The sequence below is a fragment of the Xiphophorus maculatus genome, chromosome 15 (assembly GCF_002775205.1).
Source record: "Xiphophorus maculatus strain JP 163 A chromosome 15, X_maculatus-5.0-male, whole genome shotgun sequence".
NCBI classification, from domain to species: Eukaryota; Metazoa; Chordata; class Actinopteri; order Cyprinodontiformes; family Poeciliidae; genus Xiphophorus; species Xiphophorus maculatus.
Genome location: NC_036457.1, coordinates 18,563,128 through 18,585,224, shown reverse-complemented (window position 1 = coordinate 18,585,224; position 22,097 = coordinate 18,563,128). Strand labels below are relative to the sequence as shown.

At 41.6% G+C, this 22,097-nt stretch overlaps 1 protein-coding gene across 16 annotated transcripts in view; it reads right to left on the bottom strand.

Annotated features, from left to right (window-relative positions):
* The window catches only part of LOC102225484 (neurexin-3b), a 391,379-nt gene that overhangs the window by 98,511 nt on the left and 270,771 nt on the right, over nucleotides 1-22,097 (bottom strand). For all 16 annotated transcript variants that reach the window (XR_002754044.1, XR_002754045.1, XM_023348134.1 and 13 more), the window contains one exon: nucleotides 4,336-4,517. Coding sequence is in view for 14 of the 16 variants with exons in the window: in XM_023348134.1 (XP_023203902.1) it covers nucleotides 4,336-4,517 (182 nt within the window). In the remaining 2 variants the exon portion in view is untranslated. The remainder of the gene's footprint in view (nucleotides 1-4,335; nucleotides 4,518-22,097) is intronic.

The following is a 22,097-nucleotide window of genomic DNA, read 5'->3' as shown; positions in this document are numbered from 1 at the left end:
AATATTATCTGCCAGCCACCTTTGAAAACATATTTTCAATCAGCGTTCACGGTCCAAAACACACAAGGACATTCACTAACCCTTTTGCATGAACCGACAATAAACCAGAGATTGAGACTGGACTCATATTGGCCATTCTCACCTTGACAGCGAGATTCAGCTGGTCTTCATACAGTTGGGCGATTCTAAAGTCCGGAACGCAGAACCACGTGAGAAATGCTCTACACAAATAACCCTGGAGGACATGGAAGCTATTTTAAACAATCTGCTCATTGTCCTTTAAATGGTGGGTCGGATTATTGTAAGGGAGTCACTTCTGTGATGCAACTAGTGTCTCCAACCTTAGGCAGTCGGGGATCGACAGTCTATTGAAGTTGTATTTTCAGCCTGACTGTGCACACTTGGAACCCCATCAAAGGTACCAGCCTTTATTGGGCCGGTACCAAGTAATCATAGAAAACCCTTGGAAAGCTGAGTTGAGCCACAATGAGTAGGCGCTAGAGGAAATGGAACATTAGTTTTGTCTTGAGACTTACTTAGGTTGCAGAAACAGTCATTTCACTTAGATTTGGACCCTAAAGATTCAAGACTTGACTAAGACATGGTCTGGAGCTCATGTTTCATGAATTTTCATTTTGTTTGTAAGTAAAGTCTTTTTCTTCCCCAAGTGCTCAAGCCGTATTCTGATGGAATGGCGCCCTGGGCAGCGAGGCATCACAAAATGAAAGCGAAAGTGGTCTCAGAGAGAAAATACATTTTGGAAGATCTTAAGCAAAAACATTGTTCAGGGTTTCATCTTTGCATTTTCTTCAGGGCAGCTTTTTTTCCCCCTTAGAAGCTGACAAAGATCTTTATCCGTTGCATGCTCCACATTCAGATCAACTGAACTCGCAAATGAGATGCCAGCAGGGGCAAAATGTCCCGCTCACCTTCGCAAATTGCCCCCGCGATTTCAACCCAAGCGTGCAGTTGTTCTTAGCAGTTAAAATGTAAACACTACAATCAGCATTTTAATTTGTGATTGCCAAACAAGCTGTAAGCTAATCACGGGGAAGAGATAATGAGGGAAGCAAAAGAGGGAGCAAGGCTGGAGAGAGAGAGTCTGTGATTAGCTCATCCCTCGGAATTCTGTTTTTCTTTTCCTCACAGCTAAGGGCTTTGCATGTTAAACAAAGTGCTGTGTATGCCCTGATAATCCACTGTTATCTACAAATCTGCTTAAGGTGTTTTCTTTTTCTGTTGATATTTCCCTGCCATATACTCGGCTATCAAAGACGTTACAGTGCCGCCGCTGTGCGCTGATGCTCCGACAACGACCCAATAATTGTAACAGTTAAGGTGATAGCCCAGAGCATGACGAGACCTTTGGTTGGACGTACGTCCTCCATCGACAGGCGTAATGCCTTTAACCTTTCGCTTCGGATTCATTAAGAAGCTCACGCTGCCGAGAGCGAGGACCGAATGTGTGCCATTAGAAATGATTACAACATTGCAGTTTATTATAGTCTAATTGTAAAGCATCTCTGTATACATATTGGTAAAAATGTTTTAGAAGTGAGTTACACCATTCACGTACGCTGCCAACATTTCCTCCTCCCTGTGTTTTAGTAGAAATGAAAGAAGGTAGAGAGGATTTTCCTCTAAAATATTCAAACATAAATATTCACCCAAGGTTTAATGCAACTTAATACCAGTGTAAAAAAATAAAATAAAATAAAAAAATTAGCCTCCCTCATTTAATTTCTGCTCAAGTGCAATTGCAGAACAAAGGAAGCATACAGTACCTTGGTTTGGCCACTTTATTCAGCAATCATTGTTGAAATTAAATCGAAACCCCCGTCTTTGTTTACCCACCCTCGGATGTCAATAAATAAATCATTTAAAAATATCAGCAGTACAACACTGCTCACATTGCAAAAAGAAGCCAAGTTCACGCCTATTTTGAGAAATCACCATATGCCTCTTTGCTATTAATACATTTACTAGAGTGGGTGAATGAAGACGTTCCATATCTAACGAATTGAAGCCAATTTACAGGAGATATCATGCTTGGCTAGCTCTGCTATACTATCTCAAATGCGGGATTAAAAATGCATTCATTTCACTTCCTTAAGAGGTTACTCCAATTATCCGTTTGGTTAGAACCACGTAGGGAGGCGTTTTCCCACATCCCCCACACAATTTACTGTACATCTTTATCGCTTTCCCTACATCCACTCCAATTCACTTCACTCCCTTTTTCCACCCAATCATACATGCAAGCCCACACGCATACATACACTTCTCCCCCCCGCCCCCCTTTCTGTTCTGTACTGTAAAGCAGGCTCAGAACTTTCTTGCTGTTGGCCCTCATCTCTGCAGAGCAGATGGCTGCTTTTCTGCGCCACATGGCTAGCACTCAGAAGACGCGGGGTGCTCTTTAAGAAAAAAAAGACTTTCAATCTGCTTTAGCAACTGTAGCACCCCCACCGCCATCACATCATCTTTTTTTTCGTCAGCAGCGACTTTCCTCCGTCGCCAGCAAACACCGCCCTGTTGTACAGCCACTGCAGCGATTTGATTGCCCCGGCTAGAGTTGATTGTTATGCTAATAGTTGATGCTTACATGCGTGAGTCGACACGCAAGGTCGTGACGAGAGGTTATTAAGATGCTGTGCCTGGTTCGCCCGGTCTGCCGGCCGTGAACTCCTTCGCGAGTTTCACCAACGTGAGGTAGAAGAGTCCATATATATGGAGAGCCACATTTATTATTCATGCTTAGAGTTGGTTTGAATGTGCTGGAGAGGTGGGATTATATGGAAGGGGTGGTGGTGAGAGAGTACAGTACTTTACTTTCTCTTAGCATTTTAATCATAGATCGGTTTGAGAAACACAGGCTGTGTTTGCCCTGAGGCCTGCCATGAGAATTTAAATTATGCAAGTCTGTTTGTTAAATTCGACTTGGTTTGAATATCTGTGCGCGACATACGGCGCCTTGAACAGATATTTAAACTCCATGACTTTTTTTTTTCTTTTACATTTTGCTACATTACAAGGCTTCAACTTTGGATTCCTAAGTGCATCAAATCTGTCAACCTTCTCACAGCATGATGTGTATTAATTTCCCACCACCTGTTGTGGTTTGCCTACAGATCCGAGTGGAGCATCCCTCTTCAGACCTAAAAATCTGTGCTTGCGATGGTTTGTGTAAAGTAATGCATTTGTGATGCTTTTATTTAAGATATTAAATAATGATTCATAATAGGTAGCTCTTCAAAATGCTACCCGTCTTCAATAATACTTGAATTGAACTCAGTTGTACTTGATTTTTGGTGTGAAACCTGTGTGCTTAGAGTGGTCTTTAAGTTTTTGTAACTTTTAAACTATTCTGCCACCAACTAGCAAAACCGATTATTATACAAATCGTAATTCAGCCAACCACCAACAAAGAGTCAAATCTTGAAAAATCCTTTTAAACGTTTCTGTTGTGTCGGGTAGTGTTGGTTTGTGCCACTATCGTATAAACCAGTTCCTCCAAATTAAATAAAGGGCTCTGTATGGTCGAACCAAACTGCCAAAATCGGTACTCATTGTCGCAGTTGTGTGATGAAAGTCGCGTCATTTTGTTCTCAGCCTCGTGTCGTCAGCCCCTAAAACTCCCCTGATGAGAAACTATTGTGTGATTTGTCTGAATTTCGTGCGTGTTTGTTTTTGTGGAAAACAACCCCAAATACTCAACTTACTGATGTTGGTTTTTCAGTCATAGAGTAGGATGGCTAGTTTTGGGGAGCAATTGTTCAAGCTTGTGAGGAAAAACGTACTGAAACATTAAAACCTTCATGCTCAGTTCTGATCCAATGCAGCGGGAGAACGTCTCACCGAGGCTTTCCATTCCTATTATCCGATAACATGGAAAATAAAACAGGATTTTCCAGCTTTTATTTCCTCCTTTGAACTTATTGTGAACTTGTAATAGTTGTTCCTTCCTGTCATGATTGCCGTGTTTACTGTAGTGCTGTAAACCACACATACGACCAAACACCTTGACGTACACTCCTGCCAGAGGGGTTTCTCATGGGGAGCAAAGATCCGAAAACCATGCGACCGCACCTCGACAATTTGACTTTGGTCCGATCATGACGGGCCTCAAGTCAACCACTTGTTGACTTAAGGCCCGTTTAAAACTGGATTCATTTAATTTCATAACCCTGGTTGCAAAAAATGTAATTCCTTGCAACCAATTTGCTTTAGAAATCCCCCCTACTGGACAAAATAAATATTGTATAAAGGCTTACAGATAGCACAAACATAAAAAAAACACACACACAAAGTAAAAAAGATAAGAATAATACATACAATGTGGAGCATGATGTAGTCACCCAGGCGTGGGGCACTGTCGATGCGAACAAGGATGGCATCCTTGATGGTGGTGCTGAAACCCACCGCCAGCCGGTCCGTCCGTGTGCTCGGCCTCTCGTTGTTGGGCCATGTGTAGGTGATCAGGCCTCCTCCTTTGCCAAAGATGTAGGTGGTGCCAGCTATTATAGCAAAGGACAAGAAAAAAAAAATAAAATTTTTAATTCACAAAACATTGTTAAGGCTTTTTAAATCAACCAACAATGGAATAAAGAGGGAGTATTAAATGCAAGTGTGTTCATTTCTGTCTCAGGACTTTGTTGAACCACTGCCACAATTTTAGGCACAAGTCAGCGTCTCCACTGAATCAAACTCCTGCCTCTCCAGCTCTTAAATATAGCCTCTTTCTTGGGAATAGGAGCCAGTATGGACCGAATGGGATAAGTCTCCCAATCCTCATGTATTATATATGAGACCTGTAACCAAAGAACAAAGCTTGGCAGAGGAAAATAGAGAAGGGCTTGTGCAGGAGGTCTTGGAACAGAGATTGAAGAACTTTCATTGAGCTTAATTTGATAAATGGGTCTCACTAACAGTAGGGAGGGAAGACTTTGCCAAAAATGTAGCTTTTGCATCATGTAGATGTGTGTCAGATGTGCGCCTCTGACTTAATCAAACCTGGCCCGAAGCCACGGGGTCTGTGAAAACCGCTCGCACATTTCCATTTTTATTTTTTGCCACAGCCTGGTAACATTTCACTGCCTGGTTGCAGGGTCGGATTCCGTTTCAGCTTCTGACTGTTCCCTAAGGTGGGTCAGAATTAAGGCGCTGAATCAATGCGCCGCTCAGCCATCCAGTTCACGTTTAGGCAAAGAAATAATCAAGAGATCAAAGGCATTAGACCTTAGAGAAGATAGAGAGCGGTATCTGAATCCGCATGCGAGGCAAAACCGACATCTTAGGCTGTGGGAGGGTGGAAAGCATTTGGCCCACCTTGCAGGCTGACGGGGGATTGCTAATGAAGCCTCCGAGTCCTTGCATCGGTGTATTAATTCATTTTTTCTGCCTCCATCAACACTCTCCATCTTCCGCATCACCTCCCACCCACTGCCATTACCATTCACTTCCTCTCCGAGTCACCTGAACATCTGTTTGGCCGTGTGATGGGTGCCCAGCTGTCTCTCTGTTTCCCCTATGAAGCGGCCAACAATCTGCTCCATGGTCCGTTATACCCGGGAGACTGGGAGAACATATGGATGGGAAAGTCTACGGATGCAGGAGAGGCACTGTTGGCGAGATGAGCATCTCTATTTGCCTTCAAGCATAAAAAAAAAGGTCTGCTTTTCAGACAGCTCAGGTGTCAGCACCGCAAACCACCAACTTCTGTCGTCTATGTGGCACAGCAAAAATATCTAAACCAGTAAAGCATTCCAGGCGTCAAACAGCTGCTTATAACTAATTATTCTAAACTGATGGCTGCTCTTCATTTTTCCTTCAAAGAGAACAATGTCCCTGGATTTAGTTTAGTAAATGCTGCAACATCTCCAGTTGGGAATTTTTTTCACAAACAGTTTGGTCATGCCGTAACATATCTACTTCGTCTTACTCAGTCATCTGTGGTCGTCCATCAATTACTATTTAAGTTATTGCGTATCGTTTGTGGCCATCGCCTTCCTACACAATTCTTCTAGTGTCTCTGTAGCTGAGGTTTGGCAATGGCGTCGGAGGAAGTTAAAGTTATTCGTTCAGGCAAATTTCCACATTTAAGGACACTCAAATGTCTGTTTTGGCCACTCTTCCAAATATCGAGTAAATAAAATCAGAGCAAGAGAAATGCCTAAGACATTGTATTACAGGCAAAGACGTTCTGCCCCTACTCTCCACCAGTTTCAGCAAAAGTCTAATTTCCCAGCTGACTCCATTGAAGTCAGCATCACAACATAGCTTCCTTCACAAATGAAAAGGTGCACTGCACACGTCAAACATTAGCAATTGGGTAAAATCACATCCAATTGTTTAAAACTTCAAGAGTCCACACCTCCGGAAAGAAATCGTTTCTCAATAGCTGAGGGTCCAGAACTTTTGTACGAAGCAAAAAGTAGAACAAGGGGCTGGTTTTCACCAGGCTAAAGCAAAGGAAGCATGGGATGAAACTCAACACTGTAGATATAACACATACTCTCTTGAAATCACTTATTGATGCACCATTCCCGTAAACTTGTTTCAATTTGTATATTAGAAAATACATTGTAGCTGGGCTTGCATGCCTAGACAAAGACTGCATCTGATCTTAGGAGTTTTATTCCAGGTTCATATTTCATTTAATTAAATAACATTAACAGCACAACCTGTAAAAAGATTAATAATTTTCAAAATTACTGTCTCTATTTAAACAATGTCATTTCCAAACACATGAAAAGTAAAGGAGTTTAAAATGGGAGTACCACCGTCTCCAACAGTCGGTATAAAACCAGCCCTAGAAAGCTGCTCTGGATCCTGTAAAACATTCATCGACCTTAACTGTCAGAATACAAGCACCTGACTCCCTGATGGCAGCAGACAGCATTCAGCAGACCTGCTTGCACAAGAGCTGGCCCCATGGTGTCGCCTCCAAGTTTTTCCTCGCAAGCCAGAGTTGAGCCCGAGTTGGGATGCATTTCCCAGACATCTGCGCAAACTTCGCCTATCTCATCTCCCAAACACTCTTGTTTTTTTCTTCAGGAGATAACGATGATGAGCAGCAAAGATACAGGCACCCCGGGGAGCCAATTATCACATTGAGGAGATTTGCTTAGTGTTTCAAGAAGACAATGTCCCCCATGAAACATACACATACACACACACACACGCGCGCCAACAGGCAGGGTGACGGAGGCACAAATGTACATCGTGACGCTCGAGCAAGAATGTGTGCAAACACGCGTGCATATCGACGGAGCCTCCTCATGCGCCGTCACGCAAGTGGGTGATTATCGGCATAAGTGCAAAGAGAAGGCGGAGAACCCGAGATCGCCGGGATGTAGCGCCTTTCCACTAACAACCTGCCAGGGCCCAGACCGCTCCGGGAGGAAATACGCTGCATATCAATTTGTGCAGCTTTTGCCTAAAAACACACCAGAGTAAGGCGCCGTCGCTGACATCCGCATCAAGATTCAAAAGGCAACGACACATAGTGTGTAACGCTGCCGGTGTGGCAGCCTGGCTAAACAAGCGAGGTCAAGAGTCGCTGTCGAATAACCTCGCTGAAACGTGAGGGCTCTGCCACTCCGGGTGTAGATGGTGTCAGCACCAATGATTTGTGGGACGCCTAATTACGGCGTCGATTTTGCTGGCATAATTTGGACGTTAGCGCAGTGACTCTCTGAACTACTGCACCTCGCAAAGACTATTCATACTCTTGAATTTGTCAGGTTAGATAAAGTCAGATAATTTGGGCGAATATGAAAAGGAAAGACTTTGATAAACTTCAAATGATGAAGAAAAAACCCTCCCACTTAGCATCAAATTGTTCTTACAGGACTAATATAAATATTGTGCACTCAGGTTTTGACTGGCTAAATTCCTATAGCTTCCTTACTATCCTACTACTACATTTTAAAATTCAAAATGTTTTTCTTTTTCTCAGTTAAAGAACAATTTAAATTCATATGTATATGTCACCATACATCCAGTAAAAAGACATTTTCAAATTCCTTAGGCAAAAAAATTGTCTCAAAATCACTTTTTACTTACAGAGCAATGAAAGAGCAGAACGCTTTACCATTAACTCCCATAAGAGCTGAACAGAAGGCAGTTTTTAAAAAGAAGCCGGAAGGTGTTTTAAGGAGCAACGTACTTAAAACTGAAATGGTTAATTATTGAATATTTTCTAAATTTATCAACATTTGCATGAACTATAATTGATTCTTATTGCTATGTATTTCAAATCTGTCACATATTTAAATGATTTCTACTGTATGATGTACAGTGTGTTATTAATGATGGAAATCCAGGAAGAGTAGCTGGGTGCAAAGCCTGGCTAATGGAGATCCTACACAACACACATCAAAACCCTCTTATGCAACAACAGACCAAATCCAACGAAAACGACACATTTTGTGTAGCTTGCATTTATATGTAGCTTAGTTTTATCTAGTAAATAAATACAATAAAATCCAAAGCAATCAACTGCCTTCAGAAGTCACCTAATTAGCTAACAGAGTCAACGTGGATGCAGCTTAAGCTCATTATAGCCACAGATGTTCTGTGAAGACTTCTGAGGTTTGTTAGAGAACAGTAGGGACCAAACGGCATCATGAAGACCAAGGAACACAGCAGGAAGGTCAGGGATGGTGCCAAATGGTCTAAAAGCTAGAGTTAGGCTAAAAAACAATAAAACCATCTTTAAACATTTCATGGAAATTGGTCCAATCCCTAATCAGAAAAGGAAAAGGGGATTATGGCACACCTGAAAACTGATTTTAAGATCTTGCTTTTAGTTTTTCAATGTTTAATTGGTCTGGCACATCTGATGATGAACCATGGTGGTGGCAGCATCTTGCTCTGGAGATGTTTTCTTTTATTAGTGCGAACAAGGAACACATTTTTTGGATATTTAATTATTTTTTACAAAATATCACAGAAATCATGTATTTTTTATTTACCTCATTAAATCTGTCATTTCACATCAACCCGTTGCATAAAATATGATTGGCTGTAAAATGGAAAAACGTAGCTCAACTTTTCCTCTTGAGGACTTCCAGCTAGTCCTCAAGGCTCTTTGGAGTCAATATTCCCATTTATAATCTCGGCTCAATTACCAACATAGTATGTGGTGATAATTTTGGTGAAAGCATACTGTGTGACGCAGTGTTTTATCTTAATTTCCTTGGCTAAGAGTGCAACAAAAGCTTTAATAAAATGTTTTGAGATTGCTCCAGCTCATAGATTGATTTCTGAAAGCAGAGTAAAGGCAGATACAAAAATAATCTTTGTCACAGTTGGCACAGAATACGGAATGATTTTGAGAATTAACGCGATCAACGCTGGCAAAACAGAGATTTTGGAGCACGGAGCAGCAGGAATGACTGATTCAGTGTCGGCATTGTAGCTAAGAGGCCTGGTGAGAAGCCAGCCGCTAGAACAGTATCATCAAAAGGAATTAACTCTACAATCTAATCATAGTACTGCAAAGGCTGTATATTTTTGGTGAATCAGGAGCGGCTTTCATCTGCGTCTTTGAATAATGCAATTGTGCTATGGCCATTGGGTACAAAAGAGTGGCCATCTGAAATGCTGCAGTAGCGCTGGAGATGCTCTATTTATTTGAGAGAAGAAGATTTGAAGCAAACTGGCCAACATAGAGAGAGATTTTATTTTCTGTTTTGGACCTAGAAGGAAATCATAAGATAAAATATTCCAGAAAAACAAACAAAAAAAAAACACAAAACACTGAGGTTGTTTTTAAACTAAAGCTAAATGCATAAATGCATTACTTCCTCCTCGCCCCAGCTCCTCGTGTTATGATTCATTGCATCTGCAGCATGACTCGGTTTAGACGCAAACAGTGGATGAGAGAGTGGGTCAAAGCCGTAGCCTCTATTTCACAGAGGTCCCCTGAGGCGTGGCAGCGCAGGCAGAAGGTCAGGACACCTGTCTTTGGACAGATATGTCCTTCAGGCCACAGCATGACATCAACCAAACCAGATAGAAACTGAAGAAGAAGAAAAAAAAACATTTATGCAGAAAAAAAAAATCAGAAGGTCACTGCTTTCAATGAGCTTAACCAGCAAAAATCTAAAAAAAAAAAATAAAAATTGGGAGAACAAAAACAAGATGTCAGCTCTCACCTTGATGAAAATGTTTCACATTCATTGTTTAATGTATTGTGCACTCACTCAGTCTCTATCCTCTAAGCATTTCAACATCGCAAGGTTAGGAAGCTACCCTGTAACGGGAGCAGAGTGGAGAAGAAGAAAAAAAAAAGGAAGCAGAGCGGCTGCCATGATGCGGTTGTGTTATAACTGGGTAATTGGTTGTAGTCAGACTTCAGCGCCATGCTGTGATAAAAGCCTCTGTTTAGATGTAGCAGACTTACAGGAAAAGACTGGGGCTGCCTGTCCTACTGTAAAAGAAATGGTTGTTAACTCATTAAACTCCACACTGCAAAGGCAGACAAAACCAAAGCAAACGCGAGAGTCTAACACTGTGGCTCGTGACCTTTTATCAAAGATAAAAGAGAAATCCTAAAACCACTAAAATTTGACGCCACACCATTTTTGTGTACATTTTGTTGAGAAAGAAGTTGCTTTCACATCTACTTCTCACATCTACTGTAGTATATCAAAATAACACCTACGGCATGTGGTGAAACAGAAGTCTTGGATCACAGATGTTCAGTCAACAAATCTGTAGCAAATGTGCAATGCCGTCATGGGAATATGGACCAAATCTTGGAGGAAAGGCTCATACTGTCAAGAATTAAAGCTGTTCTAAGGGTAAAAGAGTTGTATTAGAAGGTGTATCTAATAAAGTAGATGGTGAGTTTAGATATGGTGTAGAAGGAAGGGCTTGCCAGTCTTTAAAGAATCACCATTGCCTTGAACTGCCCTCTAGGTAAAGCCAAACTCATCGTCTATGCACAAACGACATCTTGAAGCCATCAGACAGACATTCACAAGGTTTGTACTGCTTCTCTCACATCCTCAAGCGCACACCCTTCCCCTCCTTCCTCCTTGCTGGTTTTGTGTGCTGTTTGTGTGCTTTTATGTTTTTCCTCTTGTTATCTCTTGGGTTTTCTGCAGCTTGCACCCCAGGGGATGCAAAAAAAGAAGACAAACATGGTTTGATGTGGTCAAATTTCCTGCCATCGGAGACTTGGGGGGAGTAGTAAAAAAACAAAAAAAGAGTAAGTCTTGGACAGAAATACAACCAGATAGTGAGATTCAAAATGTAATTGCCTCCTCAATCATTTTTCGAAAGGACTTTGTCATTACAACCCTTCCCTTCGCCATGCTTTATACATGGGGGATTATTAGGCGTGCTGTCCTTCACATGAGTCCAATGAAGATTCATTGACAGAGGAATCAAATTGTGAGATACTGAGCTGTGTAATCGCTGGGATTTATCTCCATTTTGCAAGCTTTTATCAATTCATAACTCGCATCTCCAACTGTTGCCTCTCCCCTCTGGGAAAAGGAGAGAAAAGAACTGATGATTGGGATTGTTTGCCCTCGTATTTTCTCCCCGGCATTATGTTCAATCAGCCTCCAGCAGCAAATCTTTAAAGGAATGTCTGCAACACTATGCACGTTCTTTCGGAAATGTGGACAGAAAGCGAGTGCCGCTTGCATTTATCCCTAAGTTTCCTTCACATGTTGTGGCCGCGCATCTTCGTCGCTCAGCGGCTAAACTGAACGAAAAGACCGGAATATGATTGATGAAGGGCAGTGTGTCGTGAAGAATAGCTACGTGGAGAGAACAGCCAGTCTTGAATGATTTACGCTGTTTGTTTCTCCCGTTATAATAAGCTATAGCATTACCGCACTGTATGGGTTTACGCACCGAGAGGCAGGGGTAATGGAAGTGGCAGGAACACTGAAACGAAAGACAGAACGGACAGAGCATGCCAAAAGAAAAGTGGAGGGGTTTTGTCTTTGGCAGCCGGAGCTGTGCTATGATATATGTGCAAACACCGAACTGTGAAAATCATCAAGATTGGGGATTACAACAAGGATTTGTTAGTTTTTCTTCAAGATTTGGCCAGAGGACAATCAATCACATTCACACTAATTACTTTCCGTACTGCGTTATGAAACTATTAACATCCTGTTGACTGCTTTTAGTCTTTCATTTTACATCCACAACATTAGATGAATTTCATAGAGTTTTGTTTTAGGCAGTGCGTTTTCTTTGGGGTGTGTCTCTTCACATCTACAGAATGAAAATTAGCTCAAGGTCAGCCAGATAAAATCCAGAGTGTCTTATAACATCATTTGTGTTTATCTAATTATTTTAATGTAAACTATTCATTTGTAGTTTTGGCTGCGTGTTTAGGATCATTTTACTGTGACAATTTCTCAGATACCCAATAACGTACATTTCAGTTTTCTGCTGTATTTTTAAGCAACCATATCTATGCGCTGTTTAAGTATTCAAAGCTTTATGTGTATGAAAATGTCTGAATATGGTAGAAAAACAATATAATGACATAAAGAGGGTACTGAAAACTACCTAGCGTAGGCTCACATCTTACAACATTTAGTTGGAATAATAAAACTTTATGACCCTGGGCGCTTTAAGAATTGCATCACAGTGACACAGAAGCACAGACAGACTTTGCTTTTGCAGCCCGGGCGGCAAAGTGTCACCATCAGCCGAGATAATAAAGTCTAAGCCCGTGGGCAGTCGCTCCATTCGCTGGAAATGAGAAGTCAAACACATTGTTAGTGTGTGTGCTACCGTTGCAACAACAAGGCCCACTGTAGTTCTGGCCTCTCTGTTTCTGCAAGGTTTAGTGCTGACAGGTTTGTCAGAGTGGGTTATTGGTGCCAGTGTGCTGGGATAGAAGGTGAGTGACGGGAAACAGCTGGCCAGAAACACAAAACCATGTTTAACTTGACTTTTGGCACTTTCAATTTAAAGCGGACAGAGAATATCTTTAAACAAATTATGTTACATGAAAGGGCTCTGGGTCGTTTCAACCTTTCACCAATTCGTTCCCCATTTTGTACCCACATATTGGCATTTAGTCCCTTCCTACTCCCATTTCATTCTGGTTAAGAAACCCGTATTGTGTCTGTGACCTAAAACTCTTGCTTAGGAGTGTATTTTTTTTCTTATTCCCATGAATCATGGAGATAATTTGTCATGAAGCTGCTTAAATACCATCTAAGTCAACTTTAATGGTGTTATATTTCGCACTAATTTTACTTCTCACTCTATTACCATTCATTGTGGTCCTGATCCCTTTTTGACTAGCTGTGAAATTATGACCCTTGATCAAACCAAAATAAATATGAACCCCCTTCTTGCTGGGGGTTATTTAATGGAGTTATGTAACCACATTTCCTTGTAATTACAGGAAATTACTTTAAATCACTGGTTCTCTAAGTGGGTACAAAATGTCCCAAAGGTAGGTACGCACTGAAACATAGTGGGTGTCAAACGCCTCGTCATTTGACCACTTTGCCTTATTAGAAACTCCAAAAGAAAAATAAGACAAAAGTGTTTTACTTCATGGCATTAGTTTTCAATACAGACCATTAGTCAAATATTTGGAACATACTAATTGACCAGCCAATCACGGGCTCTCTTCTGCCTATCCGAGATTGGGTAGAGAGGGTAACACTCTACAACGTTAAGGCGCTGCCATGCTAGAAGGGAAATATAGTTCCTCCAGTGTATTTTTGGTCTGTCCCAAGGTCACATTTCACTGATAAGTGTGAAGAAAACTAACTTTTTCTCAAAAGCGAATCAAAGTCGCATAAATTGGAAAGCAAATTACAGCTGCATGTATTGTAATTTTAAGAGATCAATAAATTGAGAGCTTATCCTTTTGGTTCTGATATTTCTTCATCATGAAAGACACAATCACCACAAACAGTACTGCAGAGGAGGCCCGAAGGTATCTGTCTGCTGCTCCATCCTACCACAAACGCTGAAAACGCTACCAAGACACTCCTATGCTTGATGCTGTCATCTTGGATTCAATGCACCTTGAAAGTTAGAGCTTTGAATTAGGAAGGATAACACATCAGAGTTGAGAGTGCTTCTAGTTATGTGCCCAATAACAGTGTTCATATTAGTAGCCATAAAAGCTAATGACATTTTTCTTTTAATTGTATGCATGAAACAAGTAAAGGAACATCTTCACAAACCGATTACTTTTCAGCACAGGTTGCCACTGGTTTAAAGAGATGCAAACTGCAGAGAAGGAATGGCAACTTTTACTCTATTCTACATACTTTGAAGTTATACCAGATACAAAGGAAACTAACTCTAACTCTATAGACAAATTACATTGTTTTAACAGGAATCTTAGAAAAACCGACTTCTGCGTACAAAGCGAACACATAATCTCTCAAGGATGGAGAAATCCTTCTAACAGTGCAGCGTCGTACGATCAAATGACATAATTTCAGGAACTGTGTCCCTCCACGTGGTGTCCGTACAGACCAAATTTTCCACACTGTACACCTCTAAAATTTTGTAGCTCTGTGGAAAGATACATTTGGAAAATGGTGGACATGTAAGAGCTCCTCCTAGCAGACTCTTTAATGATTCATGGCAGTATGAACATGCTGCGTAGTATTGTATGTTTGCCATACAATCCTGCCCCCAGAATATAGGCTAAAGTGGGGATGAGCCAACGTAAAAATGCTGCAAAACCTGTGTCGGCCTAATTTTGCATGTTTATTTTCCGCAAAGAATGTATATGCGTCATGGATAAAGCAAGCTTTAAAGTAAGTTTTAAACTGCAAACTGTTCCAGTACACAGTGAAGGCTGCTGCATGAACATCCCAGCAGAAACCCTTTATCTGTAAAAGGCAGACATGAGACCCTAAGGTTCCCAAACCAAACACTGTTTTCTCCTGACAAAGTCCAAGTCCCACATGGAACAAGCTTGACTTTGTGTTGAGAATACGGACACAGCTCTTGCTTTAATTAAAGAGGAAGCAAAAAACTTTTTATAAGGCATCCCTACCAATGACGTATGATTAGAAACGGTTCTAAAGTGTTTTCTGAACGCACTACAAACATTCTTTCATTTGCTTTTCAGAAATCATCTACATATTTTAGACTAAAGTTCAGCAAACAAAGTTAAGACTGTGGAAACTTCTTTAATCCATGCAATTTGGCCAAAAGAACACTATCTCCCCACTTTGGAACACTATTACCCAGACAAAATATGTCCACTGTGACAAACAAGCTCAATGATACAACACACAGCCAGGGGGCTCAGCCAGAGAGTTCCTCACATCACCCCTCATTGACAGGGAACGTACAGTACTTGACATGCTGTGTTTTGAGGAAGAACAGCTTGATTTGTCATCTGTGTCGTGTTACACACAGACGAGCACGGGGACTGTGGAGATGCGACCCGAGAAACAGTCACTCTTTGCAGGAGGGGAGTGAGAAGACGTGAAGGGATAGAGAGAGCTGCAGTTGACGTGTGATGTCCTCGGAAACCTCGGCCCAACTCTTTTGGAACAGCAGGGGGAGGGAAAGGGTTCTTACTCATCTCTCAGATCTTCACAGATGAACAGGAAGCGCCACTCCTAGATCCCTCTCCTCCCACACTTTTAACGAAGTATTCGTGTATCTCTACTTCAGCTTCGAGTAACACTGCAAAGGCGCCAACGTGAGTACACAGAGGAGCCACACGTACAAAGAGCAGCAGAAGGTGAGCTTTAACAACTCTCAGCTCATTACAGCCAGCCTCAACCCCCCCCCCCCCGGACCCTCCTCCACACACATACCTCCCGGTCTCTCCTCCTGCTGCATTACTGACACTCCTCTCCGTTGTAGCAGCAATCGGACAGAGAGGAAGGGCTTTAAATGATTTTTTTTCTCGGTTCTCTGGAGATGTCAGCTCCTATTCTCTCCGCTTGGAAAAAGGAAGGGGAAGAAGCAGTGGGAGAGGGTTGGAGGGGGTCCTGAAGAGGTTTTCTAAGGCTTGGAGAGTAGGGGAAAGGAGGTGTGTGTGTGTGTGTGTGGGGGGGGGGGGGGGGGGGGGGGAGGGGGGAGGGGGGGGCAGCAGCTGAGATCTACACAGCACTCTCGGCTACAAAGAAGACCTGTCTGCTGACTTTAATGCCGCTCGCTGCCACCAGTAGACTCTTCCAAGAGGGGAGAGCAACGCAACCGAGAGATGAAAGCAAGGGAGTTACAAGGCAGAAGGAAAGCAGGGTAAAAGAAGAAAAGGCAGACAGAAAAAGAAGGCCAGCGAAGGTAGGGGGGGGGTTGAAAATCTGCATGGGATGGTGTAAATGCACACAAGATTTCTAAATGAAATGATTGGGCACTTCCACACCAGATTTTTGACTCAATCTCAGTCCTCTGTGATGACAATTAGCATTTAGTCAGCTCCAATGTTGTTGACATTTATGCCGCTGTAAGCAAAATTAGGACACAAGTGTCCCCGTCTCGTCATACATAATGCATGACGGGCAAAGCACGTGAGGCGTGTCACTTCAGAGGCAAATCTCGCCGAGGATTACGTGAAGATCTCAAGAACGAGGGATTCCAAGATGGCTCCAGGTGGGAGCATCATTTATAATCAAATCTCTCCAAGAGGACCTGGAGTGCCTGGCTTTTTTTTTTTGTAAAGCTTCGAGGAGAGAACAGAATTTCACTTGCCTTCTCTACCTCTTTTCCCCAGTATCACCCTGCCTCTCTCTCTCTCTCCACCCTTTCTCCCCCTGGACCCTGAAAGGCCTTCATGCACAGCACAGCAACCTCGACCATGATCTTATCCCTGGGCAGTTGTGACTCATAGCTCAGTTGGACACATTTACTCATTCTGAACTTCTTTAAACTTGCTTTTTTTCAGTTAGAGGAGTGGGGAAAGATAGGAAATTACAAAGGCTGCAACAGAGCGATTGTATGTTTGCGTTATCCTCCACAGCACCAGGCGATAATGAGTTGGGTGATGTCAGCAAACGTGCCCCATCTGCACAACGAGGCACAAGCAAAATCTTCATCTTTGCTGAAATTGAGAGTCGATGCAAAGATACAATCACAAAAGAATGAAAAGGCCTGCATTACAGGAGAAGATATTGCACAGAATGCACAGTGTAAATACTTTTTAGTGGTAAAATATTCCACAATGAACTCGCTTTTCATTGGGATTGATAAGATTATGTTGCAGCTGAGAAAACAGGTTTTCTGGATTCACGATCTCAGGCGCTTGCATCCCGGAGAGTTATTTAATAAAAAAAAACCCAAAAAAACATGGCATTGCCCTTTGTCAGCAATTTCTGAGTGAACCAATCGTTTTTTGTTTGTATAAAGCGCACACAAATAGCAATGCAAATTCCTGCTGCTGTTATAAAGCCATTCCTCTAACAAAGAATTGGCGGTGGTATTTGAAGCGGGCTACACAACAACTCCAAACAAGCAAATGTAGATGTAAACACTGCATTATTTGATTTTCCCTACTTACTTATTCATTCAGTTTCCCTAACCACTTTTGTCCTGCATGAGGCTGTGGGAAGCAGAGAGTATCCCAAAAGTAATCAGGCAAGAGGCGGAATACACCTTGTGCAAAGCAGCTGTCCATCACAACGTCTTTCCGCTTTATTTCAATGTGAAATGGAACAAAATGTGTCCAATAAGTTGCATTTCTGCTTCCTCGAATTCTGCATATGTTTGATCAGAAGTGTTTGGTAGTCTGGAGATCTTGGTTTGGACATTTTTATGCTGGAGGAAACAACCCATCCAGGGTGAATCAGCCTCTTGCTCCACTGACTACTGGAGACAAAATCCAGCAAACAAAGGAAATTGGTGGTTGAGATGATACATCATCATATTAATGGCTAAATCCAATGATATATATCTAAGCAAACCGTCTAACTCCCTTTGCCTCTGCCTTAAAGGTCAGTGTTTCAGATTTCTTCTCTGACATTATTAAGACCCAAATCAGAGTAGGAGCCTGAATATGATGCCAGGAATTGGATCTACACTTTGCATTGGAAGACCCTACTAGAAAACATAGCCCCAGGATCAAGGAATACTCAAAGTCTTTCCAGTACATTACAGGACGTTGGTGGAAATAGTCTGTCCCACAATTGGTGGGTTGTCGGTTCAATCCCTGCTCCATCTGTCTCTATGGCTGTGTCCTATGCCAAGACGCTTCACCTGCCTTGCCTCCTGCTGGTGGTCAGCGTTGCCTCTGTCCCAGGCAGCTGTGGCTACTATCAAGTAGCTTGCTACCATCAGCATGTGAATGCGTGTGTGAATGAATGTAGTATGAAGTGCAGAGCAGATTAGGGATCAGTCTCTGCCTCAGGAAGAGGAATTCCTGTATCTTAGCATCTTGTTCACAAGTAATGGAAGAACCAAACAGGAGATTAATAAACCATCTGGGGCCTCCACTCTTGTTTTGTTATGAAGAAACAGCTGAGGTCAAAATGTTAAGCTCTACATTTCAGCCATGAAATATGGATCATGATGAAAAAACAAGATCCCCATTGGAGGGTGACTGAGCTCAGCCTTAGCGATGGGCCAATGACTTCTGTCATCTGGGGGTGAACTTGGAGTAGAATTGCTGCTCCTCCATGACAAAAAGGAGTTAGTCAACGTGGTTTGTGCATCTGATCAGGATATCTGGGGGCCATGTTCATTTGGAAGCTAATTGGACCGATACTATTGGGAACAGAACCTGGAACACAGACACGGAACATGCTGTGGGGGAGGGTGATGTCTGGGTTTCCCTCCTGGACTCATTAACCCTGCAACTCAATCCGTTAAATGTTAAAATCTTAACATCAGGAAACTTCTAAATGTTATTTATCGGGTTTCTATTGTTTTCCCTCAACTTTTGTTGCCTGGTCAGCTTTTTACTAAACAGATAGGAGTATTTTTTCCCACTTTATGGGTTGATAAAGGCCCTTTCTTGTTGCACGCTGGCGGAATAAAGACCAGACCCTCACTGAGAGGAAGATGGGATAGCCGAGTTATTTTTCACACCATGTCAACAAACCACTGCAACAAATTGATTTTGCCTGTTGTGTTTGTTTGCCGCTAGTAGTGTACAGGATGTAATAAGTCGAGATGGATTGGGTGTCTGTCCGACTGGCTGACAATGGTTCTCCATCCAGAAAACTGCCTCGGCATTAGAGGTGACTACCACAGGAATTACCTCGTCTGTGGTATTGATAAGAACCTTTATTTGAATTTGCCAAAGTTAAATTACGACTATTACAGATTTAATGTTTATTTCTTCGAGGACGTCTTGCTTTTGATTGAGCAGCTTAGTAAAATGGTAGAAAAATAAACTTAATTGAAAACATCAGCTTCTTGGACAAACATTACCAAGCATCTCTAAAGGAATGAAACAATAGAAATTGGTTTTACTCTTAAAATACCAGGTTGTTAAAACCACAGCAGTTATTTGCACATCATATATGAAATATGTTAAAGATCTCTGCATAATTTGACTTGAATTAGAACATGTGACATGTAACAATCCTAGCAGCACATCTGTATGCGCTTTTCTTTGACTTGCACTTTTTTATTTTTGGCAGTTTTCATAAAAACATATCTTGAAAACTCAAGGAGAAAACGGGCTAAAATTTTCAATTTCATCCCTGTCAATTCATTCATTGTTCTGACCTGCAAACCGTGGATTTCTGTTGCAGGTAAATTGTATTTATATAAAATAAACTGCCTGGGCTCAGATGCCCTTGAGCCTTTGAGGAATATAGATTGGAGAGCTGGATGGACAGACGCTAAAAGGAATCAGTGTCTCCCGTGAAAGCGGGGCTAATCTTCTCTTTGATATTGACAACATCAAATATAAAAAAAAATACTTCAGCCTTAAATGCAGTATACAGAGCTGGTTCTTCCTCAAGTGGGAAAACAAACAACACAATCAAACCAACAATGCGGACCTGTGTTTGCGAGATCCAAATCAAGCCGTGAATAAACGTGCCTGATGACCTTTTTTTTTTTTTTTGGTTTGTTTGTTTGCTCGGTGCTCTCCCTTTGTCTGAATTCGATGATTGCCCGCTGAAACACAGGCTCATTGTGTTTTCTAAAGATAGAGCAGATGTGTTTCGGTTGGCATGGCAACCCTCAAATCCTTGCCACCGGCGTATGCGACACACCGCACACGGTTTTCCAGCCCTAACCTACATCAAACACCTGTATGTCTCATTGATTACTCGTGAATCCCTGGTACTGATGAACAGTACAATCTAAAAAGTACATTGCAAGGCGCCGCTCATGTATCGCGTATCTTCAGCATAGCTTAACATGAAAGCTGCTATGCGAGGCAGAAAAAAAAAAAATTCAATCAACTTTGTACTTTAGAGAAGTTTACTCAGCTGCCTCCCTCTGAGTCAAGGACTTCAATTCCACAGTAACATTTAAGCCCGCGCTCACTGTGGTCCTGCTGTTCTCTCTAAACAACTTTCCAATTCGAACAGAGGCCTGTCATCAGCACCAACCTTGATGAAGTGATTGGTTTTGATGTGCAGCTCCTATTCTGACATGACTGGGTCCGAGACCTTTAAGACACACATAGGCCACGGCTAAGTGCCGAGGTCTGACGTTCTTTTTATGGGCGCAATCAGCACATGTTAATGCCTGAGAATCAACACCCGTCTCTTGGCCCGACTTGGCCGAATGCCTCACTTACCTGCGCACTCAAACTCAGGTGTTATTTCATTCAGCGGGAGGTGGGGGTGTTCACGCAAACGTTTCTGACTAGGCCTGTCGCAATAAAGAATAAATCAATTAATCGCATGATAAATTAAAAGAAACTCCAATTTCATTTGCTTGATTTATCGTTTTTCTCGTTTTACCAAAACCTGAATAATAAAAATTGTCAGTTTGGTGTTTAACTAATTCTATTAGTTGTTTCTGTTGTTTTCTTTATTTATTTTGGACATTTAAAAGGTCTTCCAGTTCTAGTCTTTAAATGTTATTATAATTTAAAGGTAATTTATCTTTGAGAATGTGTTCTTGCATTATTGTGCCATTATTACTATTGTATTACTTGAAAATGGTCTGAAAATAACAATATTATCGTTTATCGCAATAAGTTCTGGGACAATTTATTGTCTAGCAAAATTTTGTTATCGTGACAGGCCTATTTCTGACGGACGAATTTTTCCTCTGGCATTCAAAGAAAACCCTTGAGAAGTTGTGAAAAGAAAAATTCATTAATTACGCTACCTTTACAAGTTGGCCAACTACGGAAGAAAAATCAGCAATAGGTATAAAAAAGATGAAGGAGGCTTCAACTTTCAGCCAGAAAACAACCTAAAACATATAACTGGAGCTACAATTAATTAGTTTAGATGAAAGCATGTTCGGCGTTATAACGGCTCAGTCAAAGCCCAGACCTAAACCATATTGAGGAAATGTGGGAATAATCTTTAAAAAAAAAGAAGCTGTCCAGAGATTATTTTAAATCAATATGAGCAAAAATTTCAGTCTCAGTCTCGGCTGTGCAAAGTTGTTAGAAACACACTCCAAAAGACATGTAGCTGCAAGAAATACTTCCACAAAATATTGACGTTAGAGGGGAGGGTGAATAATCCATGCCACACTTTTGAGATTCTTATTTGTAAAAAATGTAATATTTTTCTCCCACCTAACAGTTAGGCAGCATTTCATGTCGGTTTATTACACAAAATCCCAATAACGTTTGCGGGTATAAAGTGATACAATGTGAAACAGCAAACTAGCCTGAGGGGTATAAATACTTTTGGAATGCTGCTGTAAATCAATGAAAAGGCAGGAAGAATGTGAAGAACCACTACGCTCGCCTTTATTGAAGGGTCTGCTCAGCTCTGATTTGCAGTACTTCACATCGCAACCAGCACTGCACTCTGAAACGGTTAGCGCTTTCTGCGGGGCAATAACAAGGGTATGTCAAACGGTCTGACTTTTTAACCCACTCTGTAGGTCAGAGTTATGTTGAGTGTGAGCCATGTATTTTTTATATTTATGTATTTATGTATTTATTTATTTTTTCCCTTAAAAATTGTGGTACTTCGTGTCTGTCCGTCACATAAAATGTCAGCGAAATACACTGAAGGCTGTGTTTGTAA